The 27,992-nt window shown below is 36.5% G+C and overlaps 1 protein-coding gene across 5 annotated transcripts; it reads right to left on the bottom strand.

Moving 5' to 3' along the window:
* Positions 1–64: 64 nt before the first annotated feature.
* KYAT3 (kynurenine aminotransferase 3) lies at positions 65–24,807 on the bottom strand. 5 transcript variants are annotated; one of them, XM_015635776.1, is made up of 14 exons: positions 24,513–24,561; positions 20,104–20,204; positions 16,546–16,604; positions 15,221–15,365; positions 12,191–12,340; positions 10,893–10,979; positions 9,417–9,539; positions 9,205–9,325; positions 5,269–5,345; positions 4,384–4,473; positions 3,601–3,787; positions 2,507–2,580; positions 1,988–2,074; positions 65–677 (listed from the first exon to the last, which is right to left on the bottom strand). In XM_015635776.1, the coding sequence occupies exons 2-14, from the start codon at positions 20,200–20,202 to the stop codon at positions 615–617; spliced, it is 1,362 nt and encodes a 453-aa protein (XP_015491262.1). In that variant the 5' UTR covers positions 20,203–20,204; positions 24,513–24,561; the 3' UTR covers positions 65–614. The 5 variants fall into 5 exon arrangements, with proteins under 5 accessions (XP_015491262.1, XP_015491263.1, XP_015491265.1 ...); XM_015635777.3 differs by lacking the exon at positions 24,513–24,561 and adding an exon at positions 22,107–22,138; XM_015635779.1 differs by lacking the exon at positions 24,513–24,561 and adding an exon at positions 19,775–19,884.
* Between the last annotated feature and the right edge of the window lie 3,185 nt (positions 24,808–27,992).

Genomic DNA, 27,992 nt, shown 5'->3' with positions numbered 1-27,992 from the left:
TTGGGGATTGAATACTTTCAGAACACCACACATGACTATTGTGGGAAATAAAATAGGAATTATGTTACTTAGCACTTTTCATTTTATTTAAACTGGTGCAATTTCTGTAGACAGAGTAGGTAGGCAGGCATGGAGAGTCACTGCAATTATCCATGATAATCATGATTACCCATGAGCCACAGGTCTTAATCTTCCTCTACTGCAGGTTATTTGGTTTCACAAACTAAGATGTTTCTAAATCTCTCTCTCGATCCCATACTATCTCAAACCAAGAACACCTCCCCTTTTTTACTTGTAAGATTTAAAATACTTATATTATTTATTTATTTTACAGAGTCCTATAAATCTTTTCTTTCAGTAAAAGAAATTAATTCCATTGGAATTTCTTTAAGAGAAAAGCAATTTATTTTTAAAAGACTGAAAATAACCTCTGAGTTACATTACACATATTTCAGAAAATCATTGTTTTAACTCCTCAGCAGGTAGCAGCAAAAAGTTATTTACAATTTCATATTCATTCTCTACTATATTAAGTAATTTTTTCTTAAATTTCCAATTAAAAAAAAACCCTAGTATTAGATAGTTTTACCATATGGAAGAGTTAATAAGAAAAATCAGCCTGTCTGTTTATTCCAGTTCTTCAGGATCACTTCAGCTGCATCTAGTGTGCTGTCTTTCTGCAAAATAAGGAACAACACTATTAATGGAAGAATGGAGTTCCTGAAAAAGAGTCAGTCATGATTATATCATTTCAAATCAGTATTTGGTTGTTTCAGTTGCATCCTGTAAATATATTTTCTGCCATTTTTTCATTGACAGTTATTAGGTACAAATCTGGACTATACAAAGAATTCAATGATGATTCCTTGAAAATATTTATTAGATATATTTAAAAGAAATCATCTCTGCATTAATTTTATCCTGTTTAATGAAAGCAATACTTACATAAATTCATGGCATTAATGCAGTGATGTAATTTAGCAGCTCTGGTTTGGAGACATGCTAGCACACTTTCCTCATCCCTGTGAGTACACTTGGGATTTTTTAATCTTGCAACTATGTTATGCTGTGAAATGCTTAAACATAATCCCTCCAAACTGTGTAGCTTGGCTCCAGCCTGGTGAGTCATACAGGCAGTCTAACTTGAAACAATTAGTGCTGTTTATCAGCCACAGGTACAACCAGTAACTGCATCCTGGTTGTTACTGGCTCAGTTTATACCATAGACTTTACACCTCATCGAAAGAGGTAACAGAAGGAGAAACTCCCCTTCATTACTGTTTCAGGCTAAGGCTCTGATCTTTACCCAGTTCAGGATTTGCACATGTTCCATTATGCTGACTCTGTAACAGAACAATTGGGAAACATCTTAGGGCTTTGGGCTTACCAAAGTTTACTTAGGTGTCCCCAAAGTCTTTCAGCCTTTCAAGAACAGACTCAACAGGGGGAAGAATATGTGTAAAGAGGGTCCTCACAAAATGGCAAAAATCAGCCAATTCACAAAAAAACACATTTTCTTTTGTAATTTAGAACTCGTGAAACTCTATATTTTCAGGCAAGTGAGCTAAATTTGAAGGTGTCCTCTTCACTGTTTTTGCTGTTGGACACTGAATGGCCATGGGGCCCACACTCTGCTATGCAGCTATTCTCTGCTCTGGATTATGAGTATCACATTAATTGACAGCTTACCTATCTCAATAATTTTCACTGTCTCCACTGGTCAAGAATGTTTTAAAAATCCATACAATAAGCTTAAAAGGGCTACCCATCCAGTTGTTTTCTGCCAGTTTCCCTTAGCCATGCCACCCACACTGATGGCGTAAAGTCCCTCAGAAAAAATGACAATTGAAGATACTTTGTGCTGACTTTTACACCAAACTAATTTTATGTTCCTAAAAGCTTTCAATACAAGAGATCCTGGGAAAAATGCAACAGTCAGTGTCTTGCAGATTCCTTTACTAAATTGATTTTCAGGACACAAGTTTACCTTAATGAAGCAAAAACGTATGTATTTTTCAAACTGTTTCTTTGTCTCAGGACCACAGAATGCTGAAAGAGGAATTGCTGACAGCTTCTGAAACATAAAACAGAAATAGCATTTTCTTATTTGATTGTGTATAAAAAATCTGGTTTAAGTATGATGATTTTATTATTCTGTTTCTAAAACTCTCCCTCCCAACACATGAGGGAAAGACAAGGTTTGGCTTTTTATGCAATAACTTGGCTTTGCTAAATTCAAATTACTTTCCTTAGGTAAATGTTTAAAAGGTACTTTTGTACAATTAACACTTAAGCATGCTGAAAGAAAAGTGCTGGGATATAGCAGAAACCTACAGTGTACATTTTCAACATACTTAGCAATATTTTAGTTACAGCATTATCAACAACACCAAATATTATTTTGAATGGAACATCTCTACTACATTATTTAATAACTATAGTTGCACTGTTCTTGCTTTCAATAGAAAAGCATTTCTAAAAATAGAGTATGACTAAGACATCTTACCTTAGATGCTATCATCCATTTGACAAATTTATAATCATAAGGTTGTTTCTCATCTACATCAGAGAGATCCACATCTAAATGTAAAACAAATATATTGTAAGATTTCCTAGACTCCAGTGGGAAGACATTCATTAACAGCATTTTATTACAGTTAATACTTAAGAATGAAGATATATGTTTCATTTTAATACATAATTTTAAAATTGTACTATAAGAAGTAAAATAGGCCAACAGACTGAACCTTTCCCTTCTGATCTGAGCACTTGCTTTCCATCCAAAGCAAATTCAGACATGCAGCTTGGAAGAAAGCCATGTAATACTCCAAGAAGTCCTGAAGTCCAGGCTGTTGGAGGATCAGGGCTATGGAGGGTACTGAAGAGTGCATTTCCTGCACAGCCAGCAATAATCCCTGAAAATTCAGTTTTGTTAACTGTGAAACTGGGCTATGTAAAACTTTCTGGCACATGATTAAACTGTGTTATCCTTCTGTGTTTTAACATTCCAGTCTGAATAACAAATGCCATTTAGACCAGTTAGTGAAAAAATGTGGAACTAAAAAAACTTTCCCCAATGGGAATTCTTCCTCTGAAGCTGCCATAACCTGAATTTTCAAAAGGTTTGTAAATTTAGAGTGTTTAGAGATCAGAATGCTTCAAAGAGCCTTTAGGGTGTGACTTCAGATTAGGAAAAACAAAGAAACAAACAAAAAAAAGACCAGAAAGAGGAAAATACAAATGGTATGAATTCAGAATATTATCCAGGTGCTTGGCTTTTTTTTTTTTTTTTTTTTGGATTATGATTTTCATAATCATAGACATTTTGAAAATACGAATACTCCTTTATCCTCTTTAAAGATTTATCAAAGCTTTGCAAAACATGGACAAGTTAGGATCACAAATGCTTTGCTGAAGCTCATAAAATCTACCTTACCACCTAAGGTGAAACTTAAAATTTCAATCCCAGTTAGTACTCCTGACAACATTAAGTACACATATGTATGCATATGAGATGAGAATACAGTGTAAAATGGAAGCTGCATTTTCTGATTAACCCAATTTATTTTCTACACACTCTTTAATGAACTTTATACTGACTTAACATGGAAACATCAACAATCATAAAGTATCCTCCATCTGGAATGACAGGCTTTAGCCCAGCCTCTTTCAGTAGCTGGGCCATCCGATCACGCTTGCTTTCCAGCTCTCGAGACAGGGAGTGAAAATAGCAGTCTGGGTCATCCATGCGCTTATAGTCTATCCAAAATGCCTGTGCCAAAGCCTCCTGGAAACATAAGGTCCAAAGTACTCATTAACACTCGGTAAACTCACAGACACTCACACTTCCTGCTGAAATCACATGGATTTTTGTGCAATCCTGGTCCTTGTTAACCAAATCACCACACAAATTACACAAGCTACATCTCTAATCTGTTGGTTACTTTGTGCTGTGGCAACACCCAAAACACCCAATCTTTTGCTAGGCACTAATCATATACAGTAGTCAGAGTCCTTGACACAAGGGTTTACCATCTGACTTACCATCCTTATGAACTGAAGTTAAATTTAATTGTTTGATAATAATATACCATGGAATACTAGACACTAGTAGACAGAACTTTCATTTATATTCTCTAGGAAACCATTAAGATTGTAATTTTTTATGCAAAATGTAATTTGTAGGTGAAAGATGAAAGAATCTGCAAGACTGATTTTTGTTTTAAATGTCTGGTGAGCTGATCAAATTTGTTTTCTCTTCTTACACCCTAGAATATGCATTTTGACCACTAGAAATTAATTTTCGTGATTATTGTTTAATTACATGAGGCCAACAGCTTTCTTAGACCATAAAAAATTCTTCTTTGTCCCATCTGTACCTACCTGTAATGGAGTTGGGCAAGTATATAGCGTATTTTGGTGAACAACTTGCAAATGCTTAATCAGGTACTCAGGACCAATGGACCAACCAAGCTGAGGGAGGAAAGCATGCATGTATTATACATACGGGCAGTGGTCTTACTAAAATATAACAAATACCAAAAATTAGCCAATGTCTTGAGTTTTTCTATTTTAAGAATTTGTTTTGATAAATTATTAAGAAAAAAGCTGGTTTACACAAAGTTTGGTGTATGACACCTTTAAAAAATGGTAGATTTGAGACAACAGTTGTAATTTCCCTTAACCCTATCTCTTATAGGATACTAAGCAAACTTTTAACTCTTCATATGACAAGGGTTAGAAATCAAACTGAACATTTATTATTTATCTAATTGGTTTAGAACCTTTGCATCTCTTAAGCTCCTGTGTCAAAGCCAGTTTGAATATAAAAAGCTCATTACTGAATCATATATGCTGTGGTTCAGTTTGAACACAGATGATGAAGAAGAATTTAGTTGCCAATTTATTTTTTTTTTCACTTTCTAATACATATTTAAAAGACAAGATGGGAAAACGGGGAATTTAAAATATCATAATATCCATGTCTTCTCCCAGAATCTTTACTGATGTTGAACAAATAATACTGTGGTGGCTTTTTTAGTAATTTATGTTCACAAGAGTTTATTAATTAAGAGACAGAAAGATAATTAAGACATGGGTGTTAAAGATAGGTAATTGCTCCAACTGAATGGTATTGTCTCATTTTGGAGACATGAAGATTTCCCAGAAACTTTCAGAACACAGGTTATAAAAACAGAGGAGTTTTTAGAAAAATAAATGCATTCTGTTATTTATATAACTTAACTCATTTATATTGATTCTTCTTACCTTCCAACCAGTTACACTGTATGTTTTCCCAGCACTTCCTATAGTTACTGTTCTTTCCCACATACCTGGCAGCGTAGCTGTACATAAAATAAAATTAATTTGGTACAGGTGCACTCACATATTCCATATAGTTTGAAGAACTGCACTGCCCCTAGCTCAGAGCTGTATGTTGATTGCAGCATCTTAAGCAAACAATGAGAATATTCTAAAATTATGGCAATTGTAACAAATGAGAAAGGATGGGCCAGTGCTTTTTAGCATCAAAAGAAGGTAAGGATTAATGAAAGGAGAAAGAAGAGACAGAAAATAAGACGTACAGTTTGAAAACTACTTGTTAGTTATCCTCATAAAAAATGCACAATTATCCATAAGAAAAATATGATCTAAGGCTACCCATTCAGATTATTTCTGATGCCTGGTAATAGTACTATATACAACATTAACTCAGGCAGTGCAACCCAGTTTACTAGAATTGTCCAGTTCAGTGTCACTGGCCATCTCAGACATCAGAAAAATAAAATAATTTCTAAGACTTCTAACCCAGAACCAAACAACAGAACACCAAAAAAACTAGCAGAGTGAGTAAATAAATTATTCTGTATTGTACAATTTGAATAGGCCTGAGACTGGCTGACAATAGCAGTTAGCTAAAATGTCTGCAAGGATTAAGAGATTCACAGAGGCCTGTCTCTGTCTTTGTAGTTGTATCTGATAGGAGACCAAAATTCTTTGTTTCCTTTCCAAGGAGATGACAGAGCAAAGGTCTCTTCCTGTAGTTTGCAATATTTTTTTTCTATACAGCTGCTGCAAAGCTCTACTTGGACTCTAACAATTAATTTCAAGAGAAACAGATAAATCCAGACACACAGAAGCCTGAGACACAAAGTCAGACAAGGTTGCAATTACAGTAGTCACTAACATCTGTCTTCACCTCATTTCTATACTAGAACCACTGCCAATGAATCTGTCAGTTGTTAAATTCCCTCTCTAGCAAGACCAATTAACAAAGATTTTCCAAATTAAACCCCTGCATTTCACAATGAAGTTTTTGTGGCAATTATTGGTATTAGACATGGTATAAATCTTTCCGTTATTTGAAAACATGTATTGCAATTTTTTGAGCAAACTTACCAAGAAGAGAAACTAAACAGCATGAAAGAAACAAATTTCCCATGAGCCTACCCATAGTCAACTACCCTGTGACCTTGAAAAGAAAAGGTTTGAACAGATCTACCCTTCTACCAAGCTAGGCTAAGAGTATAGATCACTTCCTAGAGGCATCCAAACTAGCTCCCACAGACTGCAAAAAGAATTGGCTTTCAAAGCTAATGGCCCCTAGCAAGGCTGTTTTGCCACATAGTCACAAGAATTCTAGCAATAGCAGCTGCACAAGGGCACAGAGAAAGAAGCAGCTCCATTGCTTTCACAAACAAGTTTTAAATAGAGAGGGAAGTTCCCCCATGCCACTTGGCAGCCATATATGACATCATACGACACCATAACCAAGTCTCACTACAATTTAAAAACTAATGAAGTGCAAACTAGCATATAATAAGCCTGTTACCTGGGATGGTACTCAGCTTGTTGAGTGGCTTGTTCAGAATCCTCAGTTATGAGGTGCAATCTCTAAATCTGTCAGTGTAACCCTAATCATTATGCAGAGGAAGTCCATGTTTTTCCAGAAGTCAGATGATGTGAAACATGATGAAGTGCTCTACACTACAGAAAACTGCTTCAGTGACAGCACAAAGACTGTACTAATTTTATGATCTGTGGCTAGCCATCCCTGCTAAATTGTATCAAGGAACAACTATCAGATACTGCAAATTGATGCAATATCCATTTTGTATCTCCCACAAAAAAAAACACCTCACTGCATTCGATAGAATATTAGAGGTATTTATGGAGGTAGAGGTTATTATGGAAACACAAGTGTTTATAAATAGGGAAATAACACATTCATATTTATTGCAATATTTTTGTAGAGTTAAAAGTAATAAGGAATATCAGAAACTTAAGTAAAAAAAGAGCAGAGCCTGCTTCTTTCACTCATATAATGTTATTGTTTACAGCGTTACCCTGAAAGTTCTAGAGTACTTTTAACACTAAAGTTAAAGATGTTATCATGGGATCTGTTAGAGAATCTAAATGTAGTCAACTAACTTTCTGGGCTTTAAATTGCATTTTCTTTATCTAGTATTTTTACATTTAGTACTAAATTACAGAATGCCTTTTGTTCAACTGGAAATGTTTTGGTTTGAAGCATTAAGATGCTGATGACAATGGAGTTACTACATCTTAAGAATACGCCACCTGTCCATAAGATGAAGTGTAGCTGACAATGTGTTTGGACCTGCTGCTGTTGAAAAGGAAAAGGGATTACCTTACACCACACACAAAGATTTTGATTTTGAAGATAGCCTTGCTTGAAATGCTAAGGCCATGAAACACCTGCTAAGCCCATGTAGAAATCTTTAATCTAACTTTCACTTCGCAACAGGGACACATGATCAGTTACTGTCAAGTAACCTGTTAGGATGCAGTGAGTCAGATTACTATCACATTAATGTACCCAAAATGTTCTCCTTCTTCTGCGTCTGAATGTCTTTGAAACAGTATCACTATCAAGGTAACCACAACAGCCATGGAATTAGGTCACCCTCAAAATAGACTCACAGACTATGCATGGCCAATACAATCAGTGTACTGCAGCTGGATGATCAGCAGCTGTGCAGCTGAGCTAACAAGTATTGCAAGGTCATTTAGATACAATTCTCTTTCTATTACTCATAAGATTCAATTTTCATAGTGAGGTGGCCTTCACCAATGAATTTTATTGTCACTCTACAAATACGGAATTGAAGCAAAGTTATTCAGCATTCAACCAGTGGCAGAGCCAGGAAAAAAGGTAAGTCTTTTCATGTGTAATTTCTACTTAAGTGTCTTGATTTCATTGTTTAACCTTAATTATATGCCTCTATTGCACATGACTGAAATGTGCCTTCAATAAGTACATCAGAACAGGTAGCTCATCATCAGAAACAAAATATCTGTACATATGACAAGGAAGTTTTGGACTTTTCAAATAAATCAGCAGAGCCAACCCAAGGTGACCTGACTAGAAGCTTTCACAGAAATACATAGCTGTAGCATTATAGAGCTGGCAAAGGAGTTCAGTAACTTGCACTAGGTTAAATTTTTCTGAGGCAGTGGGAGTGATTCTACTAACTTCAGTGAACCTTGGATCAAGTGAAACAAGAGGATCAGGAACCTGGCATCATTATTTATTCATTTGTTTGTTCTTGCAATGATGCTTTACCCCTGTAGCAACACTACCTGAAGATTTAACAGCCTTTCATACTGCACTTACAGGATTTACTTCACTGAATTCAATGTTCAGTATATAACCCTGTCTCCATCCTTTGGAGGTTCAGCACTCATGCACTATCTCCACAATGACCTTTATACTATTTTTTAGTTTTTATTATTAGGGGAGCAAAAATAATTGTGTTCCTCATTGTCCATCTCCCTTGCTGGTTATCTCTACAAAGTTTTGAGAAGGAAGTTCTAATTCCTGTTCCTTCTATTAGTTCTTCAGCAAAGCACTGTCTAATACACATACAGTAATAGCAGCTACACTTGTATGGTCAACAAATTAACTAAATAAGGACAGAAAATTCATATGATCATAACTGACAAGCATCAGTCCCACTGGTTTCTATGGATAGCTGCTCCAAAGTCACTTAAGAGCTTTGGAAATTCTATTTGGAAATTATTCTTTAAAACATTTTTTAGAAAAGAGAGGGGCTCTCCTCCTTAGAGCCTAAACATTGAAAAATTTCAAAGCTTGAAGTCTGAGCTTCTTCCAGCAAGCATTATCCTTGGTCCCAGAATCATTCCACAACCACTTCTAAGATGCCACAAAAAAATCAATACCTATTTTAATGTGTTTCTTCCCTTTATACACTAGCCATTCATACACCTCATCACTGATGCACAGGGTGTCGTGTTTAATACAGAGATCAGCTATTACTTGGAGCTCTTCTCGGGTAAAAACCTGGGATACAGAAAAAGTAAAGGAAAATGCATTAATCACAGTATTTAAGGCATTCTTTGAAATTAAAGTGGTGTTAATGTAGGACTCTTACCTTGCCTATCGGGTTGTGTGGAGTATTCAGAATAATTGCTTTTGTTTTGGAATTGAATTTATTTGCAAGTTCAGCAGGATCTAAGACCCAATCAGCACTAGATGCAGAGTTTCCATCATTTTTCTAAAGAAAACAAATAAAACACAAAACCACAATAAATTAATGCACAACTTTAATACATGTTGCAGCCTAAAGAAACCTCAACTTATCACCCTCAAACACTTTCATAACCATATGTGACAACCTATCCAATCTTGCTTACCTGAGAGAACGTAATTCTAGGAACAGGTAAACTATTATGATAGTGGCTGTCCTCTCCTGGCCACTGTCTGTCTTAATGCCCCTGCAGGAATTAGTTTCCAGGATCTTACTGCACATATGCTGATCATTACAGTGTGTAATGCAGAAAGCACAGTCACATGGCAGGAGAGCTTACAGCCTTGCCAGACAGTAGAGCAAGTGTGTGCTTGCTTGACTGAAAAGACTGATTACCACTGGGGATTCAAGGTCTTTTTCTTCTCCTTAAACTAATGAAAATCGTCTAAGAGTTAAAAATCTGCACTACTGAGTCTCTGGAGTTTATATACTACATGATACAAGTATCCCTGAGGTATTACACATGGTTAAGAAGTTTGGGCCTGTTGTTACAGAGAACATAGAGCATGGCCACACTACCCTTCTGACACCTGCAATGACTGGGAGAGGGCCACACTGAAAACAAGGGTGTGAAACAGAAAATACTTGGAGGTTCCCTGTCATTTGAAACATCCCTAGAAGGTGGGCATCCAGAGGGACAGCTTCACCTAGTACCACTGCAGTCCTGGAGGTTTTGTCACTCTGTGTTGTTCTGATTTCATGGTGGTTCTGCAACAGTCCTGCCCAAAGAGCCCTTCAGGCCTTCCCATGCAAGGCTGCCACTTGCACAAGGCACAGTTGGCATACAAAGCAATCCTCACAAGCTGTGGGCATAATGCCAGCAGTACCAATTTGACAATTAACCCATAGCCTATTTAACAATAAAGGAAATAGTAATTCTTGTATGCACAGCAAATACATCTACTACATGATCAGTCCTTATTTAGCAAGCATATTTTGGAAAAGAAACTGAATTCTGTCATTGTAGGAATTGCTGCAGGGATCAGGCAGCAAATCTCTTGAAAACCAACTGACAGAAATCGCACTGATACGTGGATCCCCCTTCCATAATCTGCATTGAAAACTGAAAAAAGCAGTTTTAATCAGCTTTCAGAATGCACAAATTAAAGCAAATAAGAAACCTTCTCCAACACTAATAAAATATTCTAGCTCTTTTGGATTATCATTGTCTCAGACTTGCACTGTAGCAATCTATCTCATTTTTACATAATTTAATATTATGAAAAATAATATTATATATATTATTTAGGTGTTCATCAAACTGTACTGAATATGAATGAAAATCTTTATATAATTAGTAATTTTTAAAAAGTTACTTACACATCTGAGTGGGATAAAAACAGGCTTTGCACCCGCCATCTTTACCATTGGCTCATAACAGTCATAAAATGGCTCTATTATTATTACCTGAAATTACAATCATCAGTATCAGAAACAAAGAGTTTAGTGTGCATGATACCATCATATTTCTACATTTACCTTGGTGCCATAACTTGATAATGTTTCTGGCACTCCAGGCTTAAGGTTATAACATTGCAGAATATTCCTCCTTTTAAGAGTACAATATAGTAATGCCCTCAGGCTAAGTATGATAAGCACTACTCATTTTTGACAACACAAACAGGCTGTTTTTCTATAGTTACACATTACAACTATTGAGTTATAATAAGAAGAATGTTTGGGTCCTACACACAGATTTGAAGGTGCAAGGCAAAGATGGGAAATAGCAATAGCAAATTACTGAACCGCAGCAGAGCTGCTCTAATTATGCCCATGAAATTCCAAGATTTCCAAGTATCTAGAAATCTCAGAAGAACAGTTAAGTCCTCAAATTTTATCAGACAAAAATTCTCAGGTAAAGAATGAGGACAAACTCCAGAAAAACTGCACAGACACTAGACAATAGGAAAACAAAACAAACAGAAAACCCCACTAAAAGCAAAGGCTAATAGAACTATTCCAAACAAAAGAGAATTGACTATCAGAGCAACAGAAAAGCAAGATGAGAATACAATATACAAGTGAAACAAAACACTGAAAGCAAAATACATGATAACACAAAAAGGTTTTGTCCACTATGGATGGAAATATTCCCGTAAAATGACTTTAAATATCATTGTCAAAAAGGCAGATGTTAATAATAGTGAAGAGTCAAGTTATCACAGCTAGTACAGTAAACTAACAAGCTTTCCTGCTATCTACACTGCCACTGTGCAATGGCCCAAAACAGAACCTGATACACAATGGTTACCCAAACTCCAACAATTCTTTGTGCCACCCTTAGCTGTCTGTTGCAGACAGCAGCCCACATGTTTTCTCAGATAAGAAATCAGTGTGTATCGTGTCACCTAATAGTAACAGTGATAGAGAAACTGCCACAGATACCCTAAGTGTGAAAAAGGGTATTTGTAAGTTGATGAGTGACAGGAAGACCCCAAGGATAGTCTCCTAATCACAGCTTCTGAAACCGTAAGTCAGATGTACAACTGTAAAAAATCAAACCAATAGGGACAGAAAGAAGCCCCAACATTAACTTGTATTTAGAAGTAAACAAATAATAAAAAGAGAAAGATTCTCATGTCTGCAAGTATACATGAATATTTCCAGTAAAAACTTACTTCATCTCCCTCTTCAATTAGTGCCTGTATTGTACTAAAGAGAGATCCATAAGCTCCCACAGTCACCAGGATATCTGTGAGAGGGTCTATCTTTCTTCCACAAACTTTCTCATAGACTTGAGACAAGGCTTTCACCAGTGATGGATGTCCCTGTTCAAAATAAAAAAAAAAGTAACCAATTAGAGTGTTCCTGACAATGTATAAAACTCGTGTTTGGGCTTTTTTCCACTTGTGTCAAACTATTACATTTTGAAATAGAAAAACACAACATTAGCCCTCAGTGTTAATGGCTGTTAGCAGGGTTTAAACAATTTACACACTAGGAAAGAAAAATGTTTTCAATTTATTTGTATCTACTAGGAAATTCTTTTTCTATCTGGTGCTTTTTAATTTCTTTCATATTATCACATCTCAGAGTAGGTCCAGATAGCCTATAGCAAAGCTAGGACAAGAGACAGAAGGAGAGAAGGGAGTACTCTGACACCAATCCACCCTCACCTTCTTTTGAGTCTTTCAGCTCTTTCTGTTTCCTTCCTTATCTTTCAACTAAAAGTATTTGGTGCAAGGAAAATATTTCTATTGTATTTATATATTGCTGATAAATAGCACTTGTGACCAAAATATTTATATAGTATAATATATGTATATAGTATAAAATATTTATATATATAATACATTTTTATATATGACTATATATTTTTTATATATATATATATATATATATATATATATATATATATATATAGTCACATGCCAAATCTCAGAGTACTATTTGCCATCTGTGTCCTCTCCAGGGACATGACAGTTAACATACTCTTCTCAAAATGTGCAAATAAAAAGAAAACAAACATCCAATCAAGTTCATATACAACATGGAAATAAGAAGGCACAATTCTATTTATTCAGGAAAACTGCAGGATTCCTACTTTAAAAATATTTTTTTCTTTTGAGATACCTGGTAGAAACAGAAAACAGCTCCTTGAGAAAATGCAACTATGTAACAAAAATTCTCTCATATATTATATCTCAACACACAAGGCATTAAATCATGAACCCTTCTGTAAACAAAAACATTACCATAAATTAAGGCTTACAAATCATTGCTGATTCAAATGACAGCCATTTCTTGCCACAAGCCAGTCAGCAAGACAGGAATGCTGCAGCACCCAAGCCACATAAGGCCACTCTCTGGTCCTACAGTCATTGAGAGCTCTGAGTTTAGCTGAGACAATTGTCTCAATTATCAGATGCATGGGCATCATTCATTCTCGCCACCTGTGCTACCACAAATACTTGTGCTCAAAACCTTAGAAATGCAGAAGTTTGTAAATGAAATACAAAGGTTGAATATGAGAATATTAGTAAAAAATCCTCTTTAATTACTATCTGCAGTTTATCTGTCAATATCCATAATTATCAAGGGAATTATCAAACCATTTAGATATAAAAAACAAAGTGACAGAAATAAATACTGAATAATTGCATGCATTAGGAAAACTATATTTATGCTTGATTTGCAAATAGTTTTACAGAATCAGTCTGCAAATATTTATCAGAAGGTAGACTTGGCATGGTTTCAGCTTGAGATAATGTTCTTCTTAGTGTCTGGTAAAGTGTGTTACAGTGCAGCAGCCAGACAAGACTGCAGCCCATGTTCTCTACGACCTTGTCCATTGTGCCCAGGCTTCTCCAAAACCTTGTCTTGTTGGTGAACAAAGACTTTTCAGATACCTTATTGTGGGTAAGGAACATACTAATGCTTAGCCCAGAAGTTCACTTAATTGAGGATATCATGTGCATGTATCTGACATAAAATAATTGCTTTATTCTTTCAAGTCCACATAGAGAGAATTTTTTGTTATGTGTGTGTATATTTATATGTATGTATGTATGTATGTATGTATTTTGTATTTGCAGAGACTCTTTGTACATAGCTAAAGGTCCCTGTTGATTTTGTGGCTTGACCTTAGACCTGCTGTGTCACCTAGAGCTGCCCAGTGATGACTGGGTTATGGCTGACCATGGTGAGCTTTGCTGAGCCTGACCTGTGGACTGACTTCCTGGCTTGATCTCAGGTGAGCTGAGCTGCCTCAGCCAGTATCTCTGGGCATGCCTTGCTCCACAGGACACAACTGCCCAGACCTCCACTCTGCTCACTGTGAGAGCTTGTCCCTAGGGAAGTGCTGGCCACTGCTGCTCCCCATCATTTCTAATCCATATGGCCTCTCAGAGAACAGGCAGAAAGTTATGTAGGAATATGCACACTGTGATGCCACAACTACCAACACAGTTTCTGGCCTACTGGTCTATACATTGCTCTTCTGCCCCTGTTGCATAACATAGTCAGCTTGAAAAATACTTGATAGACTCCTTAGGGTCTTGTAGCAGTCCTGGCACATGATTCTCATTTGGGCAATACAGTTTATCACAAAACAGAAGACAGACAAACCAAACAAGGAAGTGGTCATACTAAAACAGTAGTTGTCCCCTGGAATACCCTGCCTTGGACAATGATAAATGCCACATACTCACATCCAGCTCAAGACAGAAACTCTACAAGCCAGTTTACAGAATGGGTAATGAATGTATTCCAGAGGCAAAAACTTCTTGTTTCCATCCTTTCCTAGTCTACACTGAAACCTACTAAGTTCTGTGGGTGAATTTCTTCTTGATCCTAGAGGTGGTGTCTCAAGTGGTATCAAGTATTTCTCATTCTCCCATTGTACTGTCTGATTCATGTTCCCACTGACCAAAGTCAGAGGTAAATGTATAACCTCCACTCTTTAAACAGGATCATCTCCTCAGAGACAGTCTATCCCAGACCTGCTCTACCATTTTGCTCTTGCTGAAGGATTCTGCCTCAAAGAAGCCGATACAGAGGAAGTTCATTAGTAACAGTTAAGGCTACTAGATCTACTTAATTTGGGATATAAGACTATGATTTATAGATAAAACTAATTTAAAGTCAATTTTTTTTCCTTGTGGTACATTTTCCTCTGAATCTGGGTCCTGGAGTTCCACATTACTTACAAAGCCTCGGGTGTACTGGTTCAGTCTGTCCACTGCTGCCACCTTTGCCAGCTCTTCTTTAACATAGCTGGGAGGGGATATATCAGGAAGGCCTTGACCAAGATTAACAATTGAGGGATCTGCTGCCACTTTTGTAAATTCAACCCTGGAGGGAAAAACAACTTAAAGTTAACATACAAGATAAAATTATCTTTTTATTCATTAGCATTAGAAGGCAAAGCAAAAGTATTTCAGTTTGCCAAATTTGCAGCAGTGGGAACAGGTTTAAGTAGAATGCTCACATGGAGAGCTGAGGGCTGAAATAATGTCAGTGACCACAGGAGTCAGAGGACACCCAAGAAAAGGCTGATGTTCTCCATCCACAGAATAACTTTTCTGCCAGAAGTGTACTCAGATGTGCAAATAAAGAAATACACACTTACTCTGGACATAGGCAAAAATTGAATTCCATGCACATTAAATATCTTAAGGGTTAAATTCAGTCAACTGACTACCCAGTCACTTCAGAGCACTATAATTTTTTAAAATCATTTTAGGCAACAGACTGTTTCAGGCTGCCTGTTAACTGTTCCTAGTAGCCTGCAGGATCCTTGAACAATTTTTATTTCCTCCCTTCACAGGCCAGCTTTACATTTTACTCTTTCCTCCACACTGAAATGTTAACAAGATTTATAAAACGAAACAACCCTCCTCCCATCTTTACCCTCCCCACATAGCATCACAGTTCTGTCAAAAATAAATACAAATTGCTAAAAAATACCTTGAGGCTGAATATCAGAATACCTTGTGTATATGTACAGACAACTATCGCAACACATACATACAACTAAGGTAAGCTCAAAATAGTCTTTTCACCATAAGAAAATTCCATATTTATCATTGGTGGCAATATTGTTTTAAGACCAATTTAATACTTAGAAAAAGATGTATTAAAAATAATGAGCTGAATTATAAAATAAGTATAATGGCTTTAAAAAAATCTGTCTTGTTTGGTAAATACAAATAAGGTGTAATTGAAATACATTACTCAACAGAATTAACATTTAAATTTGAAAATCAGCTATACTACCAAGCCCATAAGTTATACTTGTCTTACATAGTTTAATAGATGAAGAGCCCAAGCCTAATTTTTAAAGCTCAAAAATAACAATTAATCATACCTTTAATTGAATTTAATTCACTGCTTCTAAACACGTGCCAAATATATTCCAGCAGAGATAGCAACTGCCATGTATCTTATTATTGGCAATAATTATCTTTTTGGAAAGAAAATACATCAGCCAAAGACATTTTCTGAAATTTGCAGATATTTTCCTCTTACTTACCACACATTGCTATCAAGGCCTTCAATTCGTCTTGTATTTTTGTGTCTGAAGGGCATTGTCTGCAAGATCAAAATATACAGACAGAAGGATTTTGTTGAGAAAGACAAAGTATGATATTGTTGGATTCAGCATGAAAACCCTCATTCAGGCTTTCTCAAAGATACCATTGCCAGCTGAATTCGGTAGTTACACAAAATTATAGACATGCTCTTTCATTAAAGCTTCTATAATAGCTTGACTTCAGACTAACAAGAAAATACACAAAAATGCCCTAAATTCTCATTCGTCATTGTCTAAATCCACTAAACTTTCAGCAAGGATGGAGGAGGGGCATAATTTAGCTCAATAGCTTTAAAAGAAAAAAAATAGTGTACATACTTTCTTTTTCTTTTCTACTATATACTAACAGCTTAAAGGCTATGCTATTTCTAGTCCAATTCCTGCTCAATTCAGCTTGGAAAGTATGTATTTGGAATGGAATTTTATTTGTTAAATTGATAGGTAAGAAGAAAATAGCAAAGACATTTTTTATTTTCATTCAGATTTTTTAAAATTTAAAATATTTATAATATAATATTTAGAGCACAGAAAAACCACATCTGAATATTTTTTTCTGTATATTCATACCTCAAATTGGAAAACTTTAAAATAGGTTTGTGATGACTACTCTAAATGAAGGCAGAGAAAAACCTACTGATAATTGTGATATTTGTAAACTAAAAATGAAAAGGAAGTTAGGAAAAAGAAATTAAAATTTATTTCTATGTGCAAACAAAAAAGGTGCAAGTTCATATATATCTTTGCAAACTAGCTTGATACCAGAAAAAAAAAATTACATGGAAATTACATAGTCCCTCAACACTCCAGACACTCCTGTTTCTCTGAGTCAAGCTACAGATTTTTAGTTACTTTTACAACTGCCAGCTATTGTTATTACCAGAAAGATTTAAAAACCATATTCTAGGCAGCAGACTCTGAGATGAAAATGTCTGCATTACCATGACACTCAAGTTTCAATTTTGAATCCATAGAAATGACTCCCAGTAGACACAGTATGCAGGTCTGTGCTTGCACTCAACCTGCTTACAGTAGTGAAGCCATCTCATACATTGTGATATGAACAATGGGAAGCTATAAAATTAAACAGAATCTTCTCTGCTCCTATGTCTTCTCAACACATCTGATTCTGACTTCATCTTTGTGACACAAACACAGAGGAATCAAACACAGAACACTTTTAGTTGTCCTCAGGAATAAAACCTTTAAGATAACTAGACGGGTCAAGCCAGATTTCTTAACACAGAACAAGAGGGAGTTAAGGGAGAGTCCTGACTAGGTAATCTGTATTGCATTTATTTAAAAACATACATATTGTTTAGAAGATTAATCCAATTTTACAGTGTATGTTTTGGTAAATATGATTAATGTTTGGCTGTACTTTAAAAATACAAACAGCACAGGCAATACTTACACTAAGACACACACAGGTGTCTTTTCTTTTACATGCTAGACTGTTTCTTGTAGATGAAGGACTAAGACTCACCTCAAATCTTGCTAATTAACAATGAGAATTCTGTATGCTGCCATGAGTAAATTTGTTCCATGCACTGCCTCTCCTTAAATTGTTTCAATTTGCTAAAAGGTAAATGCTTATCAACTGCAGGACTTTTATAATTAACTATAATGTGAATTTTAACTGCATTGAGTAACCTTCCTAGCTAAAATGTATTGACAATAAAATAAGCCTTCACCTTACTGTTCCATACTATATAAGTTTCAATATTTAACAATTCAAGTCTTTCTACATATTTCTTTCTTATGTCTTGGAACTAGTTTTAAAACAGAATAGTAGGACTTGCATTAGTTTTCAGGTTTTCACAGATTCAGATTACAGCTGGGTTCAGGTCAACCTTGCTACTTTGGGGAAGCCAACTAATTAGCTGAGATTTCAAAATGAAACCTTCATTGGCATTCTTTTTTCCAGAAGTTCACGACAAATCTTAAGACACTTTTTTCTTTCAGCCCAGTTATGTCATCACCTGATAATCTCCAATCCATTTCTAGGTGCAAGGCTAGGATTTCCAGGAGTCAAAGATGGGTGTTAAGCAGGAGAGCCAGGTCTTCATCAAGCTCTAGATGACCTCTTACTTTCCCTAACACTTTCTAACAAGGGAAGTATAGGAAATTGAGAGATGGGGGACATCCGAGTTGAGATCGGAAGCAAATTTTATTGAGTATACAAGGCGTTTATATAGGATTTTACTTGGATGGAACTTATATAGGGTTCTATTTTTGGTAACAATTTCCCATTTGGGTACACATTCTTCATGACCTCAATTACCTGGTAACCATTAGAAAGCTTCACAACATATCTCTTGGTCACTTCTACCCCAGGGAGTAGTTATCTGTGTCTGTTTCTCTCATGGCTTCTGTTTGATCAGGCCTAAGATACTAGGCTTCTTTATCAGTCCATTGTGCTCTCTGTTTTATTTCCTTTAGGAAGCACCTGATAGAAAGCCAGGTGCTGCTTGTACTTACCTTTTTTTTTAATTCAGAGAGACTTGTAATGAAATTGAATGTCACTAAGCTTAATAATGTTGGAAGCAAATGCTCTGACACAGTACACATACAAACCCTAGAATACACTGTCAAGAGCTACAACTTAAGCCAAGATCTTAAGAAAATTAAAATGAAAAAACATAACAAAACAAAACAAACAACCAATATTAAATTTGAGGACATTTAATGTGAATATTCAGCTCAGTTAAATAGAATATAAATACATACAGCACATGAAAAACTGACTTGGGCAAAAGCTGACCTACAAAGTGGCTTGCACACTAAAAGAAATTTATCACACAGGCAAAATATGCTACAACTTTCCAGTATAATGCTTCAAGCATCTGTTTTTAAAGATCTGTGCTTTAGTTGACCCAGTTTGTTGACTAGATAAACTGGGAACACAATTTACATTCTGGTGCTCCGTACAGAATGCAGTGTCACCTCCAGCTGCCTGTCACGTTGCAAAGCTGTTTTCTCTCAACATAACTGGAAGACTTAAAATGAAGTTACACAATCTTATAAGCAGTTAAGCTGGGAAATTGAGAAGATTCTATATAAAATTAAGTTTAAGGTACTTGTAGACCCCTCGTTATTGCAGCATCAAGAAGTAACATTACTCTCATACCATTTAAGGAAAACTGAGATAAAAAGAAATAAATTGTCTTACCAAAAGCCTGTGATAAAGCTGAGATTGAACCTGTCTCCTGTATTTCAAGCTTCTCTCTAAAAGCTAGGCAATCTTTCTGGTGTGATATGTGCTAGATGTGACTTTAAAGACTGAAAAGGATACACAAAACAATAATCACCAAATTCTCCTATGATAGTGTGGTTAATTTCTGATGGATTCAGATACTTTATTCTTGATAGCAAATGTTTTTATCTATAACAAGAAATAAAACACAGCTAAAGCATACATATTTGCAACATTGCAAAATTAGTGCACTTCTAAAACACAGCATGGAATAGTTTTCTCTATGGAGCTGAAGGAATACTTACTGCAGAGGTGGAATGTTTGATGGATCTGGAAAGCAAATCTGTTCTTAGCTGGCATGTTCTAATGCCATGGCAACAGAAGTTTCGGGAAGCAAGAAACATGCCTGCATAATAAATAAGTGACCTGAAAAACCTTACAGATTCTAGGAAGGAGTTCCTACACATCACTAAGAAATTTTAAAATAAGATCCTCTCCTCTTTCCCACAGTGATTTCATTTCAATTAAGTAAGTGCTACTAAATTATTACCTTGTCACAGTTGTAAGCATAGAGGGTGAAACTCTCTAATTGACTGAAAAATGTTTCTGAGCGTCATCTAAAAGGAAAGTTTCCTTTATTTGACAACACTGATCTTCTTTTCTTTGAATAATAGCTAAGAATAATGTAATTCAAGCCTCAAAGTCTCTGTTAGAATTCTTGTGAAAATGTGTTTGTGCAATAAAAATTGCTGTTAAAATTGCTAATGTAGAATAGAAAAAGAGCCAATTTTTAAAAAAATTATACATCTTTAAAACTGGTCTCCATTTCCAAGTGTTTCAAATCAGGTATGCTGAAATCAGGATAATTAAGATGATCAGTCACACTGGAGAAGGAGGCCTATGAACTTTATGTAACTACACAAAGTTTTGTCACAGTCACTTGGAAAACATTTAATATCTCCCATTGCTGAAAACAGCTAGAAAAGACACTTTGTGTAGAGTAACAGATCATTCAGTCTGGAGAAAATGTGTCCTGTAAATTAATATCTATCAAAAAGGAAGTAGGAACTGGTACTTCAGGCAACTATTTCCGGAAGATACTTTAAAACATATATATTAGATCACATTGCCACAATGACTGAAATGTATGTAACACACAAATCTAATTTCAGAAACATAGTAGCCACAGCAGTAGAATTATTAACTCTGTTTTCCATAGTTTTCTCATTAAAGGGCATGTAACTCCTGTTTTCCCCCTGACTTTGCTACCTGAGAAGGGGAAGAGAACAAAAAAAGGAAAAATGATACTATTTGTATTAGAAACAAAGGAACACCACTGCCTCTTAAAACGATACCATGCAAGCTTCGTGAACAGAAAGAAAAAAGGTAAATCAATAACACAGTAAAACATGATGTTTTAATTAAGAAGAATGTTTTTAGTCCAGCAAGAAAGAGTCCTTTGCACTTATTAACTAATAGAAAAGGCCAATCAAAGGTGCCTCAATGCATAAGTTTTAAAAGTGTGCTGATTTTGCACTTCTCTTACTCCTGTGCTACAAACTCATTTTCACTTCTGAAATTAGGGTCTTTCTCACATAATACTGTGTTGTGGATAATTCAATTAGACCTTCAAAGTACCCCCATAATCCCATTTCATTTAGCAATCTGCAAATGTAAGATTTAATTTATCTGTAAATGTTCATTTACAAGAAGAAACTCGGCTAATCTGAGGTCGAACAAAAGTAAACAGCAAGTAAATCTTTGACACTAGCCATCAGATAATCTGAAAGACACAAAAGAAATACATGTGTTTAAAAAAGACCTGAAAATCCATTTTAAGTGATTTCTAATAATACCACTTAGCATATTCAAGGTTATAGTTGAGAATAACTATGTAAAATCAAAAAGATCATGAAGGTCTCTATTTCTCCCTTTGTTTAAGGTCACAAAAGCTACTTGTGTAATTTACTGATGCTATCTTAAAATGTGACCATGACATCGGTGATATTCCCTCAGGGTCAGACCAAAGACAGCATAATTCTTGCAGCCACTGTGAACACTTGCAGTAGTTAGCTAGCACAGAGAGACAAACATGCATATCTTTGCCTGTTTCATTTTGTATTGAGAAACAGAAAAATTAAACAAAAAATGTGCAAGCTTTACATGCAAAACTAACTTGAAAGTAAGAAAAATTACTGACAGTTGTAAATATTTCCAGCATTAGTGCCACGGTGCACTGAAAAACAGAACCATTATTTGACATGAGGCAATCACACAAAATCACCACACTGCATGAGCAGCAGCAGACCTGTATAACTGTGGCGTGGTCAATCTCTGCAAGTGCCTAAAATACCTGTAGAAAACATTATATCCACCTTTAATACCACAGAAATGTAGAAACTGAGAAAACTTTATGAGGAACATAATGGAAATTATTTTTCTGAATAGCCTCAGTAAGAATGGGCAGTGGCATGTAACACTTCTCCCACTGTTTCTCTTTGTGACACTTTTCCTGTGAAAACTGAACAGCATTTATTCAGACTCAAGAGACAAAACTACTGGCCATTATATGAAAAAGTCTTCTATAAAGTACTTTAAAGACTTCTTTTATTCTCATCCTTGAGTGGATGAGAAAAGAGGCATTTTTAGAAATAAAAGAACATTGAACCTAAGTGGAGTGAGTACCTCTGCTTAGGCTGCTCTGGGATGTAAAGGGAAGGGCCTCCTCAGTATAACCAGATACTCTCCCACACACTGATCTCCAAAAAAAGGCAATGCCTACTCTTTTTTTGCAAACACACACATTCCCATTATAATTTTATATGTCATGTTAAGACATACCACAGGCTCAAGAGAATTATTTCCTGTTACTTTTACGATTAATGCATTCTCAATTATTATCCTGTATTTGTTTTAGCAAAACCAAGTATGTGTAAGGCACATCAATAAGATGTTTATATTATCCTAAGTTAAGTTATTATCATTGGGATACAAAGTTTCTTCCAGATCAGGCAAGCTACACAATGCCAGGCAACTAGAGAAGTACTGCAAACCCCATTTCAACTCTCTTCAGGATTTATAAGGTCCGTAAAACACAGAAAATGCACTGATCTTTGCAGGAGAATTAAAAGGTAATATTAATTTCTTTCTTAGTTTTATTAATTTTTTTTTCAATCTTGGAGTCAGCCATCAGCATTTTGGCCAAGAGTCATGTCTGCTAAATCCAGAAATTAAATTAGGAATTATTTTCATCCCATTCTAATTTTCAGTGCTCTGAAGCACTCATGTCCTCCTGGAATTCAGGCTTGCATGAGAGAAATCAGGAAAATTAGCATGTTAGAGGAAAAGGGATAACAAAGGGCTACTTCTACAGCTTTCAGTATTTTTAGGGGAGTGAGAAGCAAGCAAGGCTACCAGAAAGGTCAGTGTGTACATGCTTTTTAGTGGGTAGGAAGACACATTCTGGTTGCTAATTGGGTGGAAACTCAGGTTTGGTACTTCAACTAGACTGGAAGATACAGGTGGACTTGATCATGGGAAATAGATTAATACATCTGTGTACTAACAATCATTTAGTTCATGCTGCGCTTTTTAATTGTTCCAGCATAGATACAATCTCTGAATTGTAGTCTCTTCTGCTCCCTTCACAGCTGCCCAACCTCCTGGTCATACAGTACCCTGACACTGGGATGTTGCTGAACCTCTGGGGCATTTTATAAAAAGTTACAATTTTGTAATGAATTTACTTTTTCCCATTTTAAACAAAAGGCCAAATGCTGCTTTTCCTTCATTTTTGAGCTTCAGTTATTCCATCTCCAGAAAAACCATGTCACAGAGCTTGAACAACACTTGATCAGACCCCTTAAGCTGCTGCATTTTTTCAGGTAACAAATAGTCTCATTTTACTGTGGAGCCTCTAACAAACATTACTAGAAACACTAAATGCCTGTCTGCCACCATAGCAACGTCATAAGGTAAATATAATGCCTGTTATATTTGTGTTGGGCTTAATATTTTTTGGATATGCAAACCTGGAAAATGTTACACCTCACATAAATGCTGTCAAGTCTTTGAAGGACTGTCTTCCTATCGTCTAGAGGATGAAAGCCTTGGAGAAAGAAAAGGTGCCATTTTACCAGTGGAGGGCTCTCCAGGACTTTTTTCCCTGTTTAGATGGCTTATTGACCCAAGAAAACTGTTGCCAAAATCATTGTATTCAGGGAAGCTGGGCAAGGGACTGAACTTAAAAACTGCTGTATGAGAAAGATTTATCATAGTAGTCAACATTTTGTCATTTCTTATTCCATAATCTACAAGGAATGGAGCAAATTGTGTGCGGACAAATAAATTTTACCATACGGATTGAGGAGCAGTATGAGGTTGTGGGGTTTTTTTCTTAATTTTTTTTGTTCCCCTCGTAGAGCAGCTCTACCATGTAGCCACTCCGTGTGGCACTTACGCTCCCACCCACACGTATCTCCAACCTGGAGCACGGGGCTGGGAGGCCGGAACCTGCTGGGCACCAACACGGCCCACCCTCACCCACAGGCCCCTCGGTCAGAGCCGGGGCTCCCCGGGCCCGGCCCGGCCGCTCTGCGGGACAACAAGCGCGGCCATCCCGAGCTCGGGCTGGGAGCCGCTTCCCCCGCAGGGGCTCGGCAGAGAGAGGCCCCGAGAGCAGCGCCTCCACCCCGGCAGGCGCCGCCACACTCACCGGCCCGACAACGCCTCCGCCGCCCGCCACGATCACTGCCGATGGGGCGGGGCCGCTCTCTGAGGGGCGGAGAGCGGCCATCCCTCTCGTTCCTCCAGTCCGAGGGCCGGAGAGCGCCCGTCCCGCCCGTCCCGCCGCTCTGAGGGGCGGAGAGCGGCCATCCCTCCCGTTCCTCCAGTCCGAGGGCCGGAGAGCGCCCGTCCCGCCCGTCCCGCCGTGCGGGTGAGGAGCTGCTGAGGGCGAGAGGACTGCGCGCAGTGCTACGCAGCGACGGGGCCGAAGCCGAACCAAGGCCTCTCCCCCAAGTTATGGTTGATTTTATTTATTTGTTTATTTATTTATTTATTTATTTAGTCAGAACTTTAATTACGGAGTTTTCTTTCTCATCTCTTCGTGCTCGACTACATCTTGTTATGGAGCTACACACGCATGTACGTAGCATCTCCAGGCATCATACAACTTAGCGCTGTGTTGGGAAAACTAGGCTAACTGGTTGCCTTTCTTGAGCTTTGGCTTTTCTGGAGTGAATAAAGTGTCAAAATCGTAAAAAAATTATCTCTCGCCTAAGTTAACCACTTCTAGGGGAAAGAATGAGATTTTCCAGATTTCTTAAGGTATCCCATAAACTCACAGAATCTGCGTTTTTAAGGTTCCCCTTTGCAATCAGGTCAGAGTCTTGCTCAATTTGTAAATGAAAATGCTCCCTTTAATCAATCCCTCATCACGACCAAATTTGATTATTCAGTTAGAAATATGTATATATATATATGGAATGCCTTTTCAGCCTACTTTCCCTGCTCTTATAAATCTTTACAAAACTGGTTTGCCTTAATATCAACACCATTGTACTGGTCATTTACATCATTGTACATCATTGTTTAGGAGAAAGACCATAAAACTCCACTTAATTTTTTATGCTAAGTCCAATTGTGATTCTGCAGAGTTGAAAGAACCCACAAATCAGATTTGACAAGGGCCTGGCATGACATTGTGTCAAATATATTTCTTGTTCAAAAATGTTCAATAATACAGAAAAATGTTTTTGAAAGAACCATACAAGCCAGTGAGAAAATACTTTCCACAGGAAGTATTCAGTGTTTCCTTTTAATGTGGATACTAGAAAGATCTCTGATGTGTCAGAAAGAATCACAAAGATAAGGATTACGGGCAGAATGTGGATATGAAATGGGATAGATACACTATTTGCATATCATTACCATATGTATTGTGTTATGTATATAATCACTGTGTGTGTTCATAAAAAATGAAAGACTAAGAACTCATTGAAGAGAACCAATTTCATAGAACAAACTAGAACACTCTGCTCAGATGTAGAAATACTCTGACAAGACCAGAACAAAACAGCAAAATTAAGAAAAAAGTCCCAGCAATTATTTTAGATCCTAAATAAGACACTCGAAAAATTTATCACTTTTTCTATTTTTTGGTAATGTTTCTTGAGAATTCTCCTAGTCTCAAAATGCAGTCCTCTGGCAGAGAGGACATCTGCAAGCATGCACTGGAGGGCAGCAGATCCCAACCTCTGCTGTATCATGATGAGCTTCAAAAACAGAAAAAAAAAGAAACTTTAGCCTACCATTGGTCTTTTGTTTCACTGATACACGTATTTTTCAGAGGCTTGTAGTGGGTTAATCCATAAACTATGATATTTCCCAGGCTTCTGCATCATCCTGTCTAGTCTCAGCCCACAGACAGCTGAAAGGATGTTGGTAAGATTCTCCTGATTCATCCTCAGATGATGAAACAAACACTGTTTGAGTTCTTACCCTGAGTGATGCTTAGTGTTTACCAGATCAGCAGAGATATTCAAGAATAGAAGCGGTTTTGAACCTTGTCTGCTTCAGCTGGCACTGACATTTCCTCTCTTGCAAGACTGTGACTCCTGTTGGTGAAATAGAGTCTTTAGAGCATTTCAATTAATAAGATCCACTGCAGTTTAACTAAGGTGGCAAAGACAGCAGTGTCTGTTCTTTTAGTAACAATTCTGTAGCCTCTGGTGCAACACTTTTGGTTTAAATTTCAACTGAAGTAATATGAAAAACATAAAAGAAGTCCAACTTCTGCAACAATCAAACTCTGCTGTAGTAGTGGATGACTTAAAATTGTGGTTGCTACCTATGTGTAATAGAAATTTTTTGAATTCTTACCCCTAAAATGACAATTTTTTAAAAAAATGTAATGGTACTTTGTGCTTTAAGCAGGAAATCTTCACTTTGCATATCAGTCAGATGGTCTTGAAGGAGGCCTGTCTCATCAGTGTTAGAGAAACAGTAAGCAGTCCAGCCTTCCTACACTTAGAGCAGTGTGAAGGTCCAAAACTCCTCTTTCAAAGATCACTAACTTAAAAGAATTTTACCAGTACTGGCATAGCAGGGTAAACAGGAACATGGAGCCTAATGATTAAATAAATTGTCTGATGAATGCAGCATTCAACAGTTTTAATAAAATTAAATCAGTCCTGAAACCCAGGGCTCAGCTAAAGTAATGCATTTAGGTGTAGTGTAGTTTTTTAGATTTATCTTTCATACATAAAAATAGTATTTATTTCTATATTTTAAAATTAACTGTGCTGTCATCCAAATTTAGCTTTTCTGTCCTTTTTAAGCACCCCAAGTATCTTGTACTGAGGTGCAGTTTAGAAGCATCTTGATCATTTTGTGAGTGCTTAATTATGCCTCCTCAATTTTTAATAAAAGTCTACCATGGCAGCTTAACGCATTCTCATTCATTAGAACTAAGAATTAGTGCATTTTTAGTCTAATTTCCTTTCATAATATCCAGCTCTATCTTTTTAGTTTTCTTTTAATAAGAAAGGAGGTCAGGAGTTTCTACACTTCAAAACTGATTAGTGAGGCAGTTCCATTGAAGAGGACAAAATTACTTGGCAGAATTTGGATGCCCAAGCACACTATTAACAGTCCATAAAAAATCAGATGACTTCAGCTGTGTTTTGTCTGTCAGAGTTTTCTACCCTAGTTGCAGTAGATAAGACTCTAATAAACTTGTACCTTGGTCAAATCAAAGTAGAGATGAAAACCATAAAATTTAAATCAGCTTTCCCTTGGCATATAGCCAATACTTTCCAAAGTGGTATTATACAACTCATAAAAATAAAACCTTTTATGTGGCAGATCCAAAAGGAAAGTATGTGTTGCAATTTCCTTTTTGTATGAATTTAAGGCCCTAAAGATTTTTTTCATGAACACGAAAAAACATTTAATTACTGATGGGACATACAAATCTTTGTCACAGACTTGTTTACTAAAAAGAAATGGGCAAAAGCCTATTTTTTGTATTACAAAATCAACTGGACAGCAGATGAGAGAATCTTTTGCTCATAATTCCTCTTCCTAGTATCTTCCTCTATTCATTTGCTCCCTCAGACTTGCACAGCTATGCTTTTCAAGTCCTGCTTTTCAAGCAAAAGCACAGGAAGGCATGCTGGTGGCTGCAGCAGCT

Source organism: Parus major, chromosome 8, assembly GCF_001522545.3.
Source record: "Parus major isolate Abel chromosome 8, Parus_major1.1, whole genome shotgun sequence".
Lineage (NCBI taxonomy): Eukaryota > Metazoa > Chordata > Aves > Passeriformes > Paridae > Parus > Parus major.
This window is presented reverse-complemented; position numbering and strand designations above follow the sequence as displayed.